Source organism: Saccopteryx bilineata, chromosome 7, assembly GCF_036850765.1.
Source record: "Saccopteryx bilineata isolate mSacBil1 chromosome 7, mSacBil1_pri_phased_curated, whole genome shotgun sequence".
NCBI lineage: Eukaryota > Metazoa > Chordata > Mammalia > Chiroptera > Emballonuridae > Saccopteryx > Saccopteryx bilineata.
Window position 1 is genome coordinate 91,648,403 of NC_089496.1, and position 21,844 is coordinate 91,670,246.

Genomic DNA, 21,844 nt, shown 5'->3' on the forward strand with positions numbered 1-21,844 from the left:
ATCTGTGGTTGCTTTTGGTGCTTCTACTTGTAAACACATGATTGTCTTTCATAGTTGAATTACAGGTCTCTTTTTAGGTGGAGTACATATCTAGATTTTTGAAATGATTTAAGAGATTGAGCTCTGAAAAGACTTTGTTTCATAATATGTTTTATCTGGTATAATAAATCATAGCATATTAAACTTATTTTATGAGTGTATTACTGATTTTAAACTTGACAATTAAGTTTGGCTTAAATTATCAGTGAAGGAGAATGTTATCTGAATCCAACACAAAATCATCAGATATGTTCATTTTTATCACACTGTGTGTAAAAAGGTGTGTTTTATGAAAAAAAAGAAAATGCAATATTTCTCCTTTGTGTATTCTAAGGCTTACTTACCCTTTTGGGGTTTTTTTGGTCTCAGTGAATTTTACTTAAAATTATTTCTTTGGTTTAATCAAACCAATTATTAATTGTTTTACTTTTATAAGTGACATTAGCTTTCCTTATGCTTGATACTTCAAACAATGTCAATAGATGTATTTATAATTTTATGATCTTTCAAGAAGGTCAGTTCAGTTTATTAACTTTACTTCAGCATCAGTGCTGTAACTAATCCTTGACTGATTGTCTTCAGATCAGATCTTTATATAGGGATATTAAGCAACTAATTAACTTCTACATGGTATAATGTCCCTTTTCTGCACTGAGATTAAGCATGTTCTGTCCTTTCATTCTTTTTCACCAAACTAACACCTATGCTAATGCATGTTAAAACTTTTTAACAGCTTTCATGTTTGACTTGTAGCTTGTCTGCTCACATAAATGCTTGCTGTGGAGAAAGTATTATTTCCCCACCTCCTGCATGCTTATACACTGTAGGTTATAAATGAAGTGGAGAAAGCACCCAAAGAGCTGAGAAAAGAGCTCATGAAACGCAGGAAAGAGGAGCTTGCACAAAGCCAGCATGCTCAGGTAACAGCAGCAGCTTAATGCTACTAAAACAGAAAGCAGCATTATTCTCACAGCTCAATAAACCATGGTTGAAAGGGTAAATTCTAACTGTATTTATATGATATTGACTTTTCCTCATACAAAGGTACCCAGGGCATTCTTTCTGTAGTACTAAATTCACTCTAATGATGACTGTCAAGTTGTTAATATGAAGTTAAGTGGAATGTTTAGAAAGCTGACTCCAGATGAAATAAAACAAGTATGTTAATGTACAATCCAGTGTAGTCTTATTTTAATCATTTTGGAAGTTTGCATATTTAAGTAGTAATGTCAGTGTTTGATAAAAGACTTCCAGGACAGAAAAATATGGAAGGGTGAGTATGAAAAGGATGCCTAATAAAAGGCTGTTACTTCTAAAAAATTCAAAGTTTAAAGAAAAATGGTCAATATTAATATTAAATGGTAGATCAAACATTTATTACTGTTAAACTCAAGAACATAAGCAACTTAAAACCCAATTTTAAATATTAAGTGTGTTTTTCTTTTTGGTTCAGAATATAGCAATTAAAAAATAGATTTTTTTTCTGTATAAATTTGATTCTAGGTTTTAAGGCTGAGCCAATAAAGACGGGTGAATTCTTTATAAAATTAGATAAATTAGTATTTTCAACATATTCTTCTAGAATTATTTCTCATGACTACAAAGTTTTTTATCCTAGGAATCTTCTTTCTTTTAATTAAGTGTATACTCAGCCTGGAAGCAAAGAAAAGTAAGCTCAGTTTATAGTTATGTATGTCAATGAAAGGAAGAAGAGGCATGGATTATATATTAACTCTTGCTTTATATTATCTTTTTAATGTGGTTTTATAGAATTTAAAAAGTGGTTTCCAGACTTTTAAATTTTACAGACCCATGAAAAGAAACAAAAATAACAAAAAATATTGGGGACCAAGATGAATGGATTGCCCGTCAGAATTTTTTTGTTTTTGCCAAGTAAAGATATCTTAAAACTTTCACTTTTCATTTACTTGTCACCATCATTTTGAAGGAGACTATGAAAAATATGACAGAATTTTTTTTCGAGAGAGAGACAGGAAGGAAGAGAGATGAGAAGCATCAACTCGTAGTTGTGTCATGTTAGTTGTTCATTGAGTGTTCCTCGTATGTGCCTTAGCTAAGCCAGTGGCCCCTTGCTCAAGCCAGTGACTTTGAGCTTCAAGCCAGACCTTTGAGCACAAGACAGCGATCCTGGGATTATGTCAGTGATCCTGCACTCAAGCTGATGATGTTGGTGTTTCGAACCTAGGACCTCAGTGTCCTAGGTTAACACTCTTACTATACTACTACTGGTCAGGCTCGGAATTAAAAGAAATGTTTTTTAAAGTGAGAGGTGGGGAGGTAGAGAGACAGACTCCCGCGTGCTCCCCATCTGGGATCTACCTGACAAGCCCCCTATGGGGTGATTGCTCCATTGCTCAGCAGCCAAGCTATTTTAGCGCCTGAAGTGAGGCCATGGAGCCATCCTCAGTGCCTGGGGTCAACTTGCTCAAATGAGCCATGGCTGCGGGGGTTGGGGGGTGAGGGGGTGGTGGTAGAGAAGCAGATGGTTACTTCTGTTCTCCTGTGTGACTGGGAGTCCAACCCGAGACTTCCACATGCTGGGCCGATGATGCATTTACTGTGTGTCAAACACTGTTTTAAATGCTTTACCTGTATAAATTCATTTTAACTGCACAATGTCTGAGGAAATTATTCTTGTTACCTCCGATCTACAGTGAGGGAAATAAAAGCCCAGGGAGACTGAGTGACTTTTCCCAAGGTGATACATCTGGTTAATGATAAACCAGAATTCTTGCCTGGGCAAGTTTGGCTCCACATTTCATACACTTGAGCCACCATACCATGCTGCTGCCCCTATGCAAGCTGTCCTTTCTGTGCCAAATCTAAACTCTTACCAGCGTAGCTCAGTAGTTGTTGGCCATGTCTTGTTCCTAGGTGAGAGGAGGTCCTTACTGACTACATACATTTTTGGATAATTTGGATTTCAAACTAGATAACAATATGGTTTTACCTTATAAAGGAATATAGACTTTTTAAATTTTAAAATGTAGTATATTAGATTATGTGATGCTATGCTTTAATAAAACTTTGTTGGTGATTATTCACATAATTTTGATTGCTAGCCTGTATTTTCCAAGAAAGCTGAAAGCAATAATAAATTTATTTTTGTAAATTTAATGGAGAATTTAGTAGCCTAACAAATTTCAAAAGCATTTCTCTTTACTCCTTTAAGGTGCTAAAACTTGATAACTTTGCAGAGTCTATTTTAAAATCTTTTGAGAGTTTATAGATAATAGCCATATAGTTATGGAGCTAGAATGTATTTGATCATCTAGTCCAGTGGTTTTCAAATTGTACATTTAGGAGCTCTTGAGTTTGGAAGAAGCACCTCAAGAATTCTTCTAAAAGCGAAGACTGGGTGGCTGTGGACCCCTACTTCCACTTCAAGTCAAGGAGCACCACTTTTTAAAACTTTTATAAATTATGCATATTTTTGATGAGTTTTTTAAAAGAGGGTTTGACTGGTTTAAAAACAAAAACAAAAACCACCACCAGCAATCTAAAGTTTGGAAACCATTGATCCAGTTCAAATCTTTCATTTTACAGTGGAGAAAGAGGCTCCTCTGTTCCAGGCATCAAGAAACTCAACGTTTGTATAATTATTTTTTCCCTTTACAAAAGGTCATTAAGCCATATTCTCACCTGGGAGGTGCATTGTATTCTGATTCACAGGGTGTTGCTCAGGTCATGATTCAGTCTTTTCAGTTGTCATCTTGTGCAGTCTTCAACGCCCAAATGCAGGACGTAAGTCCCACGTGCCTGTAGGAGGATGCCCTCTCCTGTTTTCCCTGCTTTTTCTTTGGCTCACATGTGCCTTTTTGTTAGCTTTATTTGTTAAAATCTTAGAAGATTGATAGATGATAATGTCAGTAATGACAATAACAGTATTAACTTGACATGATCTTTATAGTACAGTACTCTTTAGTGTTTTTACATTTGATTCTCACTGCCATCATCCTAACACAGGGATGGAGTGGATTCATGTTACAGATGAAGGAATCAGGCACAGAAGTCTGAGTGATCTGCCTAAAGTCACAAAGAGATTGACGGTAGAGTTGGAGCTAGAACACTTCTAATACAGTGTTCTTTTTCTATCTACCCCACAAATTTTAGCTGGAGATTTCCATATTTTTCAAGAAATATCTTCCGAGTAGTATTTTATGAGCTTTGCACATGTGAGAAATTGAATGCTGTGATTAGATTTTTATCTTTGTGTGAAGTGACATTTTGATTGCATATATGTTTCTTTAGATGTTTTAATTATGGATATGGTCAGAAAAGCCATATTAAAAGTGGTGACTTTAGTTTCATTGAACTCTAGTTTTCACTATTCAAATTGTCTGTAATGAATAGTGAGTTGCAATTTTCCTTATTGTAGTTTTAAATTAAGTCTGGAATTCCAGGCTGTATTCTTTCTCACAGTTTCTATAGGGAAGCGCCTAGCTCATCTAACACTGTAATTTTTGTCTGTGATGTTTGCTACACAACTGGAGTAGATAGAATACAGCTTGATTTCAACCCTTCCTTCCCCTCTCCAGAAATCAGACTTATTTTTCTTATCATTGGCAGCTGTTGGACTCTAGTTTTCTAAAAGAGTAAGCAAAACATTACTTTTATTAAAGAGAGGGAAAAATTATGAATTACGATCACTTTTCTGATCATTACCATTTTTAGCGTTTCTTTTGAGTTAAAATGATCAAATTTTGTGCAAATAGCCCAGTATATCAAAACCCTTAACAGTTTTCTAGAACCCAGTGTTGTATTTTTCATGTTCATAGTTACCTGATTAATATAATAAAATTACTTATCAGAATTCAAACGTGCTTTTAAAGGGCACTCATTTTATAATTTATGTGTCTATTTAAAAATATTTGTTATTCCTAGTGATCAGAATCATCTGTTAGTTTTTTTTTATAGGATGAGTGTAATTGGTAGAGTCTTTTTGGAATGTAACATCACTTTTCATTTACATCCTATGGGTAATTTCTAATTAAAAAATCCATTTTGAACACATTGTACTTGGCTTTTGAAGTTAGGAAATTTAATGAAATCTCAATAGTATTAAATTTTTATTTCTTTTGAGGTGATAACATATACTAAGTAGTATGTGCGGGACCTATCAGGTAATTTTTAGCTTTAATCTAAAAAATTATTGGTGCATTATCCTTGACCATGTAATTATCCAGACGCTTCTTAATTATTTAACCCTATAGCCCTGTAAAGTAGCTGGTGTCTTTTGCTATCTCTTATCGTTAGGAAGCACTTCCATACGTTGCCTACCTTGACTTAGCTGATGGTTCATATTGTCCCTTCTGGAGTAGAGCAGTGCTAGTTCTGCCTGCTTCTGTAAACAGTCTCAGCTCTTCTTTTCCCCTCGTTTATTATTAGCTGCTTTAGGGCATGCTTCTGGAGCTCTTTCAGTCCTTCATTGTGTAGGCTGGTTTCTGGACCCTTTCTTCCCAGCTTTGAGTTTTCTGTGGTTTTGAACTGTTGAAAGTGCAACACTAAGAAAAGGGGCCCACTACTCTATGTGAACTGCAAACCAATTTGGGTCCAATAGCATGGAAGCTCTTTGAAGACAATATTGTCTTTTATTAGTTTTAGTAACCCTGTAACTAGTACACTGCCCAGCATTGACCAAGTGCTTAATAAAGGCTTTCTTTGAATTGAATTCTTTTATTGTTTATCTATATATAAATATAGTAATGTGACCAAATATAAATATATTAATGTACTAACAAGAAATACATTTATTTTTTGGTGGTATTGGCTTATATTTACCTTTTTAATTTTTACATAAATATTTATTCGCCCCATCTCGTGCACTTGATTTCTTTTTTTTTCTTTTTAAGCAAGAGAGACAGACAGGGAGATATGCATCAATTCATAGTTGGGACACTTTAGTTGTTCATTGACTGGGGGGCTCCACCTAACCCAGTGACCCCTTTGCTCAATCTACTGACCTTGGGCTCAAGCCAGGAACTTTTGGGCTCAAGCCAGCGACCATGGAGTCATGTCTATGATCCCATGCTCAAGCCAGCAATCTCATGCTTAAGCTGGTGAGCTTGTGCTGAAATCAGTACCTGGGGGTTTCAAACCTGGGTCCTCAGCATCCAGGCCAATGCTCTATTCACTGTGCCACTGCCTGGTCAGGCTACACTGATTTCTTTGAGCCTAAATGTAATATTTATATTTATGCTAGTTAACTGGAACCCATTGTTTTTGCCCACATGGATAATTAAAAAAATTATTTTATGCAAACCAATGGTAAAAATGTTGAACAAAAGAAAACTCTTTGATGTATATGCAGATTACAGTAAATTTATTTAACAAGTTTGCATATCAAAATTTTATAATGAAATTAGAGAAACAATTTAATTTTTATTACAAGTGCTTTTTAGGACAAAGAAATTTGAACAACTTTTTTTGTTGTAACTGCTTAAAAGATAGACATAGAAATTTTGCATCTCTAAATAAAACTCAAAAGGCATTATTGCTATATAGTTGAATTTAAATATTCACTTAGTTTTATTATTTTGTTGTGATAAAGTTGTATAGGTGTTTGTAGTCAAGATGACGATTGTATTTTATAGAGGTAATTCATTAGTCTTTCTGCTGCTGTATATTTGTATTTATGCTAAAATACAAATTATGATGCAAATGATACAGCAGCATTCATGACTCCTGATTACTTTAACTGGATGTCATGAATGGCAAGACATGATCCTTGCCTCCAGGGACAGAGTAGTAGTAAGGCAGCCATCTCGAGGAACACTGCTGGACTATCCTTTGTGCACTGAGGGCTAGATCGGTGGTGATATAGAGCCTATGGACTTAGTCTGAGGCCTAAAAAATAGTTCCAAAAGGGTCTTGGGGTTTTTATCTTCTCTAGGATGCGCAAGAGGAGGCATTATAGGTGGAGTAGCACTTCAACTCCCAAGTTTTTACATCCACACTCAAATTGATCAGATGTCTCTTGAGCTAATCATAAACTACCATAGCTGCCAAGAGAGGGATGGAAACCCAAACATTTCTTGGCAAAATTTACCCTTCTTCAATTTGGATATTGTTTCTTTCCTTCTGTAAATGTACATTCTAGCATAAAGGTCAAAGGTCACTTTTAACATTTCCTTTCTTACACATTAACCAAAGGATATTTTTAAAGCATTAATTTGGCATTTAGGCAAATAGTACTCAGAATATATTTATTGAATGAATGAACAGATCTCAAACATGTTAGTAGAGTATCTGATTATAAGGAATTTTGATAACAGATTAATAGAATGTAGCTCACTTTCTTGTTACTAGTTCACATTTCTCTAGCAATGCACTATTAGTAAATCCTCAAACTATTATTCTTTTTAGGTATAGGTTGTTGATGCAGAAACTATCTTTCTCAGTGTAGGCATGGTATTTTTTCCTCTTTATTTCTTAGAAAAATAGTTTACAATTCTGACACCTGTTTTACTTATTTGCTCTTTATCACCTTGCTTTCTAAAAGGCTCTTCTTGTCCTTGTTTTATCTATGCTGAAGTGGAATGGATAGTCAGTTTTAGAAGATTTAAATTTATTATTTTCCCAAAGATGTCAGTGTAACAAGGCATTTTAGTTATAATATGAATGGATAATGGACTGCTTTTATGGATATTATTCTTAATAAGTTTAGAATAATATATATTCTAGAACTTTTTTTCTGGACTTTACTAATACATTTAGATATATAATTTTGGTTTTTTAAAATTTAACTTTAGAAACTTGATTTAAAAATCTTGTTAACTACTAATATACGCAGTCATATAGATAAATGGATGTTTTGCTCAGTAAATACTTATTAACTGATGGTTAACTCTGTCTAATAGGAACAAGAGTTTGTTCAGAAGCAACAGCAAGAATTAGATGGCTCTCTGAAGAAGATCATCCAGCAGCAGAAGGCAGAGCTCGCAAATATTGAAAGAGAGTGCCTGAATAACAAACAGCAGCTCAGGAGAGGTATACGAGATTATGCTGCATGTGTGTGTGTGGTAAAATGACATCTCAAAAACATGGCTGAACTAGACCCTGAAAATCATGTGAATGCTTTCCTTTGCTAGAATGGTAGAGGGAAAGAGAAAGAAAGTTGAGGTAAATGAGAGGAAAATAATTGTAAAAATAAAATTAAGAAATTCTATGAGAGAGAGACAGATGGCGCTGGAGTAGGCAGACATACCAACTTCTACCTCCCAGAACCAAAGTGGATTACAAACTAATTTTAAGAACCATCATCTGGGCCCTGCCTGGTTGGCTCAATGGTAGAGTGTCGGCCTGGCGTGCAGAAGTCCCGGGTTCGATTCCCGGCCAGGGCACACAGGAGAAGCGCCCATCTGCTTCTCCACCCCTCCCCCTCTCCTTCCTCTCTGTCTCTCTCTTCCCCTCCCGCAGCGAGGCTCCATTGGAGCAAAGATGGCCCGGGCGCTGGGGATGGCTCCTTGGCCTCTGCCCCAGGCGCTAGAGTGGCTCTGGTTGCGACAGAGCGACGCCCCGGAGGGGCAGAGCATCGCCCCCTGATGGGCAGAGCGTCACCCCCTGGTGGGCGTGCTGGGTGGATCCCGGTCGGGTGCATGTGGGAGTCTGTCTGACTGTTTCTCCCCGTTTCCAGCCTCAGAAAAATACCAAAAAAAATAAATAAATAAATAAAAATAAATAAAAATTAAAAAAAGAACCATCATCTGGAAAAACCAACTTTGGACTAAACTAAGAGAACTCTTCAACCAAGGAATACTGAAGAAGCCACACAGACTGGTAGGAAAAACAGAAACGCAGAGAGGGCTGCCCAGCTCCCCGGAGCGAATGGCAGCCAGGAGAGACTCACATGGCAGGAAGTGAGTTTAGCAGAGAGGGGAGGGTCCTGAGTTCCAGAAACAAAGCTCCAGCCTGCAGCCCCAGAGCCTAGAAGAGGCGTATGGACAGTATTTAGCTGGAAACAAGACAGGATACTGTTTGTGAGAAAGAGACTGATTTCTCAGACCCAGGATTCTTCTTAAAGGACCGCACAGAAAATCTCTCACAACCACTCACCTGGGGCTCCGGAGGATGGGGAGAGAGGAGAGGACCGGAGTAGCAGGAAGAGAGTGTAATCTAGGAGGCACAGGAAGAAACACTTTGAGAAACAGCCACCCTAACCCCTGGGAGAAGTCACTTCCCAAATCTGAAGTAAATATTTCCCCTGGAAACAGCAATACCAGCAAAGGGAAGCAGGACACCAGCCAAACAAGCTCTCCTGCGGCACTCAGAGCAGAGTCGCTTAGAAAGAGGGAGCTTTTGGGACTACAGTAGTGAGTCTTAGGGTCTGAGCTGCAGTGCCCCCACCCACATGGCTGAGGGCTCACCTGAGGGCAGGCGTTGGCAGGACGCAGAAGCACGGTTCTGTCGACAAGGGCGGAAGCCAGCTGGCCACAGGTGTGAGCTCGGTCTTGCCTGGCTGGGGATGAGGGGATGTGTGAAAGTGGTCAAGCCTAGCTGCGGGCCGCCTGCAAACCAGCCTGCGGGGGAAGGGCAGGAGCCCCGGAAGGGGCAGAGACCTGCCCTTGAGCAAGGGCGCAGGAGCACAGCCTTGTCCCACCTGCAGAACCGAGGCTTGTGGCCTGACATGGGAGCCAGCTCCTCCCGCGGGGGTGGAGCCAAAAGCCCAGAACAGGTGGAGTCCCGTTACTGAGCGTGGGTACTCAGTCCCACCCGGCCAGTGGAGCCAAGGCTTACAGCTGTCCCACAAGCGGGCTCCTCCTGCAGTGGCAGGGCGAAAGCCCGGAATCAGGCGGAGACCAGCAGCTGAGCAAAGGTGCTCACCCCTGCCCTCAGGGCTGAGCATAACACCACCTGCTGTGGTGGGGCAAAGGCTGAGGCCACTGAGGCTTGTACACCTGAGCATGTGATCACAGCCACTCCCATGAAAGAGAGGCGGAAACCACAGCAACAGCCCCCCTTGGCAGGCACCGGCAACGCCCATACCCAAACGCCCTAGGCAGCAACAGCAGAGGGGGTGGCGGGCCTGCAGACAGAGCATGCCTAGGGAATACAGAGACCACACCCAGTGGACTCCAGTGGCCAAAACCTTCTTTTACATAGACAAAATGAGAAGGCAGCAAAGTGCAACACAAATGAATCAAGAGATATCCCCAGAAAAGGACCTGAAAGAGTCAGATATAATCAAATTACCAGATGCAGAGTTTAAAATAACGATTGTTAGGATGCTCAAAGATCTTAGGACAACAATAGATGGTCATTATGAACACCTAAATAATGAGATAGCAAATATAAAAGACATTGAAATAATAAAAAAGAATCAGTCAGAAATGACAAATACAATATCAGAAATGAAGAACACAATGGAAGGAATTAAAAGCAGGATGGATGAAGCTGAGAATTGAATCAGCAAGTTAGAGGACAAGATAAAGGCACAGAAGCAGAACAGAAAAAAGAAAAGAGACTCAAAAGGTCTGAGGAAACTCTAAGAGACCTTTGTGACCACATGAAGAGAAATAACATCCACATCATAGGGCTTCCTGAAGAAGAAGAGAAAGAACAAGGGATAGAGACTTTGTTCAAACATATCTTAGCTGAAAATTTCCCTCAATTAAGGCAGGAAAACATCTCACAAGTTCAAGAAGCACAGAGAACTCCATTAAAGAGAAACCCAAAGAAACTTACACCAAGACACATCATAATTAAAATACCAAAGCTTACTGATAAAGAGAAAATATTAAAAGCTGCTAGAGATAAAAAGACTATCACCTACAAAGGAGCCCCCATAAGGATGACTTCCGACTTCTCAACAGAAACACTTGAGGCCAGAAGGGAATGGCAAGAAATATTCAAAGTAATGCAGAACGAGAACCTACAACCAAGACTACTTTATCCAGCAAGGTTATCATAAAATTGAACGAGAAATAAAAAGGTTTCCAGACAAAAAGAAACTCAAGGAATTCACTACAACCAAACCAATGCTGTAAGAAATGCTACGGGGCCTGTTGTAAACAGATCAAAGGAGAAAAAGAATATAGCAAAAGAGGAATATAGTTTTAAAGAATAAAATGGCAATAAACAACTACATATCAATTAATAACCTTAAATGTAAATGGATTAAATGATCCAATCAAAAGACATAGGGTAGCTGTGTGGATAAGAAAACAGGACCCATACATATGCTGTGTACAAGAGACATACCTTAAAAGAAAAGATGCACATAAATTGAAGATAAAAGGATGGAAAAAAATATTTCACGCAAATGGACATAAAAAAAAGCTGGGGTAGCAATACTTATAGCAGACAAAATGGACTTTAAAACAAAGGCTATAGTAAGAGATAAAGAAGGTCACTGCATAATGATAAAGGGAGCAATCCAACAGGAAGATAAAACTGTTATAAATATGTACGCACCTAATATAGGAGCACCTAAATATATAAAGCAGACTTTGATGGATTTAAAGGGTGAGATCAACAGCAATACTATAATAGGGTATTTCAATACCCCACTAACATCACTAGATAGATCCTCAAGAAAGAAAATTAACAAAGAAACAGACTTAACGGGCACACTAGATCAACTTGATTTAATAGATATCTTCAGAACCTTTCACCTTAAAGCAGCAGGATATACATTCTTTTCAAGTGCTCATGGTACATTTTCTAGGATAGACCACATGTTAGATCTCAACAAATTTAAGAAGATTGAAATCATATCGAGCACTTTCTCTGATCACAATGGAATGAAACTAGAAATCAACCACAACAGAAAAACTGAAAAATACTCAAACACATGGAAACTAAATAGCATGTTATTAAATAACAAATGGGTTAACAATGAAATCAAAGAAGAAATAACAAAATTCCTAGAAATGAACGATAATGAGCATACATCAACTCAAAATTTATGGGACACAGCAAAAGCAGTCCTGAGAGGGAAGTTCATAGCATTACAGGCATACCTTAAGAAGCTAGAAAAAGCTCAAATAAACAACTTGACCCTGCATATAAAAGAACTAGAAAAAGAACAGCAAGTAAAGCCCATAGGTAGTAGAAGGAAGGAAATAATAAAGATCAGAGCAGAAATAAATGACATAGAGGCTAAAGAAACAATACAGAGGATCAATGAAACTAGGAGCTGGTTCTTTGAAATGGTAAACAAGATCGATGAACCTTTAACCAGACTCACCAAGAAAAAAAGAGAGAGGACGCAAATAAATAAAATTAGAAAAGAGAATTTCTAATAACAACTGACACAACAGAAATACAAAATATTGTAAGAAAATACTATGAAGAACTGTATGCCAAAAAACTAGACAACCTAGATGAAATGGACAAATTCCTTGAAACATATAATCTTCCAAAAATTAATTTGGAAGAATCAGAAAACCTAAACAGACCAATTACAACAAATGAGATAGAAACAGTTATGAAAAACTTCCAACAAAGAAAAGTCCTGGGCCTGATGGCTTCACAAGTGAATTCTACCAAATATTCAAAGAAGAACTACTATCTTACTCAAGCTATTTCAAAAAATTCAGGAGGAAGGAAGACTTCCAAGCTCCTTTTATGAGGTGAGCATAATTCTGATTCCAAAACTAGGCAAAGACAACACAAAGAAAGAAAATTATAGGCCAATATCCCTGATGAATTTAGATGCTAAAATCCTCATCAAAATATTAGCAAACTGGATCCAGCAATATATGAAAAATATCATACACCAGGATCAAGTGGGATTTATTCTTGGAGGCAAGGCTGGTACACTATTCGCAAATCAATCAATGTGATTCATCACATAAACAAAAGGAAGGAGAAAAACCATATGATAATAGATGCAGAAAAAGCATTTGATAAAATCCAGCACCCATTCATGATCAAAACTCTCAGCAAAGTGGGAATACAGGGAACATACCTCAACATGATAAAGGCCATCTATGACAAACCCACAGCCAACATCATACTCAATGGGCAAAAATTAAAAGCAATCCCCTTAAGATCAGGAACAAGGCAGGGCTGCCCCCTTTCACCACTCTTATTCAACATAGTTCTGGAAGTCCTAGCCACAGCAATCAGATAAGAAAAAGAAATAAAAGGCATCCAAGTTGGAAAAGAAGAAGTAAAACTATCATTATTTGCAGATGATATGATATTGTATATAGAAAACCCTAAAGTCTCAGTCAAAAAACTACTGGACCTGATAAATGAATTCAGCAAGGTGGCAGGATATAAAATTAATACTCAGAAATCAGAGGCATTTTTATACAACAACAATGAACAGTCAGAAAGAGAAATTAAGGAAGCAATCCCCTTCACTATTGCAACCAAAAAAATAAAATACCTAGAAATAAATTTAACCAGGGAGATTAAAGACTTGTACTTGGAAAATTATAAAACATTGATAAAAAAAATCAGGGAAGATACAAACAAGTGGAAGCATATACCATGCTCATGGCTAGGAAGAATAAACATCATTAAAATATCCGTATTACACAAAGCAATTTATAATTTCAATGTAATACTGATTAAAATACCAATGGCTTACTTCAAAGATATAGAACACATATTCCAAAAATTTATATGGAACCAAAAGAGAACACGAATAGCCTCAGCAATCTTGAAAAGGAAGAATAAAATGGGAGGTATCACACTTCCGAATATCAAGTTATACTACAAGGCCATTGTACTCAAAACAGCCTGGGGCCCTGGCCGGTTGGCTCAGCGGTAGAGCGTCGGCCTGGCGTGCGGGGGACCCGGGTTCGATTCCCGGCCGGGGCACATAGGAGAAGCACCCATTTGCTTCTCCACCCCCACCCCCTCCTTCCTCTCTATCTCTTCCCCTCCCGCAGCCAAGGCTCCATTGGAGCAAAGATGGCCCGGGCACTGGGGATGGCTCCTTGGCCTCTGCCCCAGGCGCTGGAGTGGCTCTGGTTGTGGCAGAGCGTCGCCCCGGAGGGGCAGAGCATCGCCCCCTGGTGGGCAGAGCTTCGCCCCTGGTGGGTGTACCGGGTGGATCCCGGTCGGGCGCATGCGGGAGTCTCTCTGACTGTCTCTCCCCGTTTCCAGCTTTAGAAGAAAGAAAAAACAACAACAAACAAACAAAAAAAACCAAAAAAAAACAGCCTGGTACTGGCATAAGAACAGGCTTATAGATCAATGGAACAGAATAGAGAACCCAGAAATAAACCCACACCTTTATGGACAATTGATATTTGACAAGGGAGGTAAGAGCATACAATGGAGTAAAGACAGCCTCTTCAACAAATGGTGTTGGGAAAATTGGACAGCTACCTGCAAAAAAATGAAACTAGACCACCAACTTACACCATTCACAAAAATAAACTCAAAATGGATAAAAGACTTAAATGTAAATCGTGAAACCATAAGCATCTTAGAAGAAAACATAGGCAGTAAGCTCTTCGACATCTCTTGCAGCAGTATATTTGCTGATTTATCTCCACGGGCAAGTGAAATAAAAGACAGGATAAACCAATGGGACTATATCAAACTAAAAAGCTTTTGTGCAGCTAAAGACAATAAGAACAGAATAAAAAGACAAACTACACAATGGGAGAACATATTCGACGATACATCTGATCGGGTTAATAACCAAAATTTATAAAGAACTTGTAAAACTCAATACCAGGAAGACAATCCAATCAAAAAATGGGCGAAAGAAATGAATAGACACTTCTCCAAAGAGGACATACAGATGGCCAATAGGCATATGAAAAAATGCTCAACATCACTAATCATTAAAGAAATGCAAATTAAAACCACAATGAGATATCACCTCACACCAGTCAGAATGGTGCTCATCAACAAAACACAGAATAAGTGCTGGTGAGGATGTGGAGAAAAGGGAACCCTCCTGCACTGCTGGTGGGAATGCAGACTGGTGCAGCCTCTGTGGAAAACAGTATGGAGATTCCTCAAAAAATTAAAAATCGAACTTTCTTTTGACTCAGCTATCCCACTTTTAGGAATATACCCCAAGAACACCATAGCACTGTTTGAAAAGAATAATTGCACCCCCATGTTTATGACAGCATTGTTCACAATAGCGAAGATCTGGAAACAGCCCAAGTGTCTGTCAGAGGACGAGTGGATTAAAAAGCTTTGGTACATATATACTATGGAATACTACTCAGCCATAAGAAATGATGACATCAGATCATTTACAACATGAATGGACCTTGATAACATTATACTGAGCGAAATAAGTAAATCAGAAAAAACTGGCCTGACCTGTGGTGGCGCAGTGGATAAAGCGTCAACCTGGAAATGCTGAGGTTGCCAGTTCGAAACCCTGGGCTTGCCTGGACAAGGCACATATGGGAGTTGATGCTTCCAGCTCCTCCCCCTCTTCTCTCTCTTCTCTCTCTCTCCTTTCTAAAATGAATAAATAAAAAAAATTAAAAAAAAAGAAAAAGAAAAAACTAAGAACAATATGATTCCATACATAGGTGGGACATAAAAATGAGACTCAGAGACATGGACAAGAGTGTGGGGGTTACGGGGTGTGGGCGAGGGGAGGGGCACAAAGAAAACCAGTTAGAAGGTGACAGAAGACAATTGGACTTTGGGTGATGGGAATGCAGCATAATCAAATGTCAAAATAACCTAGAGATGTTTTCTCTGAACATATGTACCCTGATTTATCAGTGTCACCCCATTAAAATGAATTAAAAAAAAATACTATGAAATACACAATTCCTTTTTGACAGTATAAATGATATAAACGTATAATCATTAAAACATCTTTTTGTTCAGATGATGTTAATAATATACCTGAGTAATTTTATATACTCTTTATGTCTTATAATTGTTGGTATATTTAATGGCTAGATGATAGAATGGTATTTTAAGCACTTATTTTCTCTAAGAAATAGCTTAGATTTTTTTTTTTAATTTCTCATGAAGATGATTAAAAAGAATTTTTGTATGGGGTGGGCATTCTCTATTATAGGACATGAGAACAGAACTGAAAGTAGCAATAGATAATATCTTTACATTGGTAATACAGTGTGTCCGTAAAGTCATGGTGCACTTTTGACCGGTCACCGGAAAAGAACAAAAGACGATAGAAATGTGAAATCTCTACCAAATTTAAGGAAAACTCTCCCAGTTTCATACCTATTCAGTGCAGTTCGATGTGGGCTCACGCACAGATTTTTCCGCATCCCAGTTCAAGGCTCTATCCACTGCGCCACCGCCTGGTCAGGCTCACGCACAGATTTTTTAGGGCTCCTTAGGTAGCTATCCCGTATAGCCTCTACAGACTCGTCACTGACTGATGGCCTACCAGAACGGGGTTTCTCCACCAAACTGCCGGTTTCCTTCAACTGCTTATCCCACCGAGTAATGTTATTCCTATGTGGTGGCGCTTCGTTATAAACGTGCCAATATTCACGTTGCATTTTGGTCATGGATTCAAATTTAGCGAGCCGCAGAACACACTGAACTTTCCTCTGTACCGTCCACATCTCGACTGGCATGGCCGTGGGCTGCTCCGCTGTATACACAGTGTTACATCATCATCTGCGCATGCGCACATGCTGCCACATTACATCCAGCCCCAACCCACAGAGCCAGAGAGAACATCAACAAGCGCAGGGTGGCTGTAAATTCAATGTGTACAACACAATTACAGGGCCTTTCTACAGGTCATTCAGATTTTATTAACCTCAAAGAGAAGAGAGTGATTTGCTTATTTACCTGTTTAATTTTTTCACGGTCCTGATCTGGTGTGGCCTACAGAAACTGGGAGGGTTTTCCTTTTATTTGGTGCAGATTTCAAATTTCTATCGTCTTTTGTTGCTTTCCTGTGACCGACCAAAAGTGCACCATGACTTTGTATAAGTCAGTGTATATAGAACACTTTTATGTAAATGTGTGTAATTTTTAAAATGAAGATCAAAGTACATTAGCAAAAAGATCAAAGTGACATTTTGATATTTGCTTTCTTTAGCTCGAGAAGCTGCAATTTGGGAGCTTGAAGAACGACACTTGCAAGAAAAACACCAGCTGCTCAAACAGCAACTTAAAGATCAGTATTTTATGCAACGACATCAGTTACTTAAGCGCCATGAGAAGGTTAATGAAAGGAAAATTTATTTAGTTTTTTGTTCATTTTAAAGTTTGCAGACTGAGAATTTCATTTTTGAACTTATATTTCTTCAAGAATGCATTTCATATTTTTAAATTTTATGCTAAAATGCCTTTGATGAAGTTTGGAGTAATTAATTGTATGTTGATCATGATTGCAAATTTTATACAAATTCCAAAAAAGGTAACTAATTATAATGCTTAATGGCCTCTGCTAATCTTCATCTTGGTCTCAAAGTACATATTGAGGCTCCTTTTATGGTTCAAATATCATAAAAATTTGAATTCCCTATACTTTGTAAAAGAGAGTTTTATTATAAAACTCTTATGATCAATAGTTTTATTTTTTTTTATAAATTTTTTTTGCCTAATATTTTTTGCTGGTTTGTATGCAACAAGGGATAGAGTAATTTTGGGAAACAGCAGCAAAATGGCATGTTTGAGCATATGTGTGGCTACTGAGCATTAAATGACATCTACATCACTGAATTCTGTTAAAACTTTCTTAGGAAACAGAACAAATGCAGCGTTACAATCAGCGACTTATTGAGGAATTGAAAAACAGACAGACTCAAGAAAGAGCAAGGCTGCCTAAGATTCAGCGCAGTGAAGCCAAGACTCGAATGGCCATGTTTAAGAAAAGTTTGAGAATTAACTCAACGGCCACCCCAGATCAGGACCGTGAAAAAATTAAACAGGTAAATAAGCAAATCACTCTCTTCTCTTTGAGGTTAATAAAATCTGAATGACCTGTAGAAAGGCCCTGTAATTGTGTTGTACACATTGAATTTAGAGCCACCCTGCGCTGTTGGTGTTCCCTCTGGCTCTGTGGGTTGGGGCTGGATGTATGGTGTGTGCTGAGAGTGGTGGCCACAGCGGGCAGCGCCCTCCCTCCCTCCCTCCCATGCCCCATACCAGATGGTGGCCTAGGCTGGTCCAGCATCTGACCAGCCCTGGGAATGAGGTGACTTGGACAGCTTTTTAAGTGAAAAAATATGGCCTCACTATATTTCCTTTTTTTTAAGTATTTTTTTAAAGTCTTTATTCATATTTTTTTTTTTTTTTTTTTTTTTTTTAGAGAGGAGAAAGAAAGACAATGGGGGAGGAGCAGGAAGCATCAACTCCCATATGTGCCTTGACCAGGCAAGCCCAGGGTTTAGAACTGGCGACCTCAGCATTTCCAGGTCAATGCTTTATCCACTGTGCTACCACAGACCATGCTGACCTCACTATATTTCTACAATCACAGATTCCACACACACACATTAACTGAGGTCACTAAGCAGATAAGAGGAACAGGTTTTCATCAGAAGTCTCCCTTTCCCCATGATATAGGCTCCAGGCTCCAGCTTCGAGTCACAGCATATTACTTGCAGCTTTAATTTATTGTACTATGTTTTGTTAGATTCCTTAATTATACTTTGGAGATGCAGTAATTACATTGTTAACCAAATTTCCTTTTGTTTTTCTTATGTATAGTTCGCTGCTCAAGAAGAAAAGAGGCAGAAAAATGAGAGACTGGCTCAGCATCAAAAACATGAAAATCAAATGCGGGATCTGCAGTTGCAGTGTGAAGCCAACGTCCGTGAGCTGCATCAGCTGCAGGTCAGCTGCGGGCGCGGGCGCGGGCGCGGACTTGGGCTGGCGGCGGCGGGCAGCACAGGCTGGGAGGAAACGGTAGCCAACCCAAGCAGGCTGCACACCCTTCCTGAGAAGGCTGGGATTCCTTTCCTGTGTAGACCCGAACGCAGATCACTTTATTATCATAGGCACTGGGATTTTATATAACTATGATTAATAACATGAAGCTAAATTATAATCTAAGTAGTTGAGTCTTTCCAAAGCAGAATTGAGTAGTTTTAGTATATTTTGCAAAAATGAGGAACAGAGTTTTTAAAGTGATATAGATAGTTCTGTTATTAAATTCTGAATTTGAAATTTCATTTAGGGAGAAATAGTTCATTTTCTTCTAGGTTTATGAAAAAGGTGATAAACTAAACATGAGAATTTTTCTCCTAAGAAGTGAAAGGTTACTTTAGAGGGGACTGTTTTGGGACCTTAATTGGAATATGCAGCTCATCTAATATATAAACTAAAATGTTTAAAATTTCAGAGTAGTGAATACAGTGTAGATACTCTACATATTTGCCTAATTTATTACAGTGGAAGAATTCTGAATCCCACATTCTGGTATCAACAGGTAAAATGCATACAAAGAGCCTTCTGAAGTGTCAGTTTTATGAGCAAACCTTAGAAAGGAGAAACAGGATCAAACTAATTCTTTCTATTTAAGTATTTTTCATGTGGTAATAGACCTAGCTTCTAAACTTGCAAAAATAAACCTGTGACTTAACTTTATAATTCGTGGCCCTTGGTTTTTAGAGGAGAATTTGAATCACAGTAATAGCCTAGTGTTTAATGAATAATTTATTATTTTGGAAGATATTTGTATTTGTAAAAAGCTTTGTTAATCTGAAGTTTTTTAACCCAAACTTTATTTTCAGAATGAAAAATGCCACCTATTGGTTGAGCATGAGACTCAGAAACTAAAGGAATTAGATGAGGAACACAGCCAGGAATTAAAGGAATGGAGAGAGAAATTGAGACCTAGGAAAAAGGTAATTTTAAAAGCTTTAAAATATGTTTACATCCCATTTATTCATCCATTCATCTAGCCATCCATTTTTCTTTTTATCCATTTACCCATCCACCCATCCTCCCGTGTTGGCTCTTTACTTAATATATGTCAGGTACAGGAGGTACAGAGGTGAGAGGACAAAGTCCCTGTCTTCCAGAGGCTCAGAATCTAATGACAAGCAGTGTCAGAGCAGTAGGGCCATTGCTCTGAAGGAGCTGAGTTCGAGGTACAGGGGAGAGGGGCACAATGTGTAAGCAAAAGAGGAAGAGTGCTTAAATCTTCCTGGGGGGGTCAGGGAAGTGTTAGAGAGGAGATGATGTGTAAGTCAAGCGAGGCTGAAAGGATGAGTGAGAGCTTGCTAGGTGGACAGACAGATTGGGGTGGGATATAGAGAAGAGAATGTGTACAGGAATTGTAAGTAGCCCCCCATCATTGGAGCATTCGTGGGAGAGCATTCCTATGTGAAGGCATTAGGGCGAGAGAGAAGGAAGGAAGTAATGACAGCTTGGTCTAGACTCTAGACAGGTTGATGGGAGCCAGATTGCAAGGCCATGTGTGCTCTGTAAATTGGCAGTCTAATGAACTAGGAATGGCTTCCCTTCCTAATCTAACCAGCCAGCCATCTTCCTTATTTGCAGTTGACTCCCTGCTAGCCAGGTCCAATTGATGGATCATTTCAGTTTTTGCTATCAGTATACAATCCTCTCTCTTTGTTCACTCCCAAACTTAAGCCTTTATTTTTTCTTGGGCTTCTTGTCTGCTATACATTTCAGCCATTCCTTTCTTCTAGTCCTCCAGTCAGTCAATTACAGAAATATGTATTTAGCACTTACTATGTGTTAAAGGTTTCTAGAGGAAGTGAGCTGACCAACTCAGTTGATAGTGTGGCTTTTTAATTTATTAATAAATTTTATTTATTGTTACATTCTTGAATTGGTAATACAAATATATTACCACATGAATATGTGGTTCAGAATTTAAAAGGTATGGAAGGGTGAACAGTGAGAAGTCCCTTTGTCTAGTTTCTTTTAACTTTGCAGTCTAGCTTTCACCTCACACTCCCAAATTGAACTTGAATGGGTCACAAGCAAGTTGTTAATAACCAGATCCTATGGCATTACCTAACTGTTCTAATTAAAAATCTTGTTTCTTAAAATTTTCTTCTTGCCTGACTCTTGTGACATATTCTCTCCTTTGTGCTTTTTATCACCTTTTCTTTAACTTCCAGCCTCCTGAAATGTAGACATTTCCTAGTTTTACATCCTTAGCTGTGTTCTTTATCTTGATGATCTCTTAGCTGGTTATAGCTTCAACTGCTGCATATTTAAGAACAATCCCAAAATTTGTAGGAGTTGTATAGAGGACAAATTCTAGAGTAAACAGATCTGGGTTCAAATCTCAGTGCCAGTACTGATTTTGTCATTTAATGCTTCTAAGCTCAGTGTTTAATTTGTAAAACAAGGATGATACTACATATCTTAATGAGGTTAAGACAGTTAAAAGAAGTGATGTGGCCTGACTGGTGAGACAGGTGATGGTACAGTGAGTAGAGTGTTGACCCGGGATGCTGGTCGCCAACTTGAGGGTAGGTTCATCCATCTTGACCGCAGTCTTGCCAGCTTAAGTATGGAATTACCAAAATGACCCCATGCACCGGCTTGAAGCCCAGAGGTCACTAGCTTGAAGCCCAAAGGTCACTGGCTTGAAGCCCAAGGTCACTGGCTTGAAGCCCAAGGTCATTGGCTCAACTTGAGCCCCTGGTCAAGGCACATATGAGAAGCAATCAATGAACAACTAAAGTGATGCAATTGAGAGTTGATGCTTCTTATCTGTGTCTCTTCCTTTCTGTCTTCTGTCTGTCTCTCTCAAAAAAAAAAGGGAAAAAAAGAGATGTGTGCACAGCAGTAGTCTCAGTACTTGGACGTGGTCGGGGTTCAGTGAATAGTTGCTATTGCTGTTATTGTTTATTTTATTACTGGTTCATTCTCTGAGCTCCTATTTTCTACCTGGATATTCTATTCCTCATTGCATTCCGACCTCTGT

The 21,844-nt window shown here is 38.5% G+C and overlaps 1 protein-coding gene across 2 annotated transcripts in view; it reads left to right on the plus strand.

Annotated features, from left to right (window-relative positions):
• The window catches only part of SLK (STE20 like kinase), a 67,591-nt gene that overhangs the window by 40,326 nt on the left and 5,421 nt on the right, over positions 1–21,844 (plus strand). The window contains exons 13-18 of one of the 2 annotated variants that reach the window (XM_066240458.1): positions 867–959; positions 7,920–8,049; positions 17,027–17,151; positions 17,673–17,861; positions 18,643–18,768; positions 19,668–19,781. In XM_066240458.1, coding sequence (XP_066096555.1) covers positions 867–959; positions 7,920–8,049; positions 17,027–17,151; positions 17,673–17,861; positions 18,643–18,768; positions 19,668–19,781 — 777 coding nt within the window. The remainder of the gene's footprint in view (positions 1–866; positions 960–7,919; positions 8,050–17,026; positions 17,152–17,672; positions 17,862–18,642; positions 18,769–19,667; positions 19,782–21,844) is intronic. The other variant, XM_066240459.1, reaches the window with a different exon arrangement.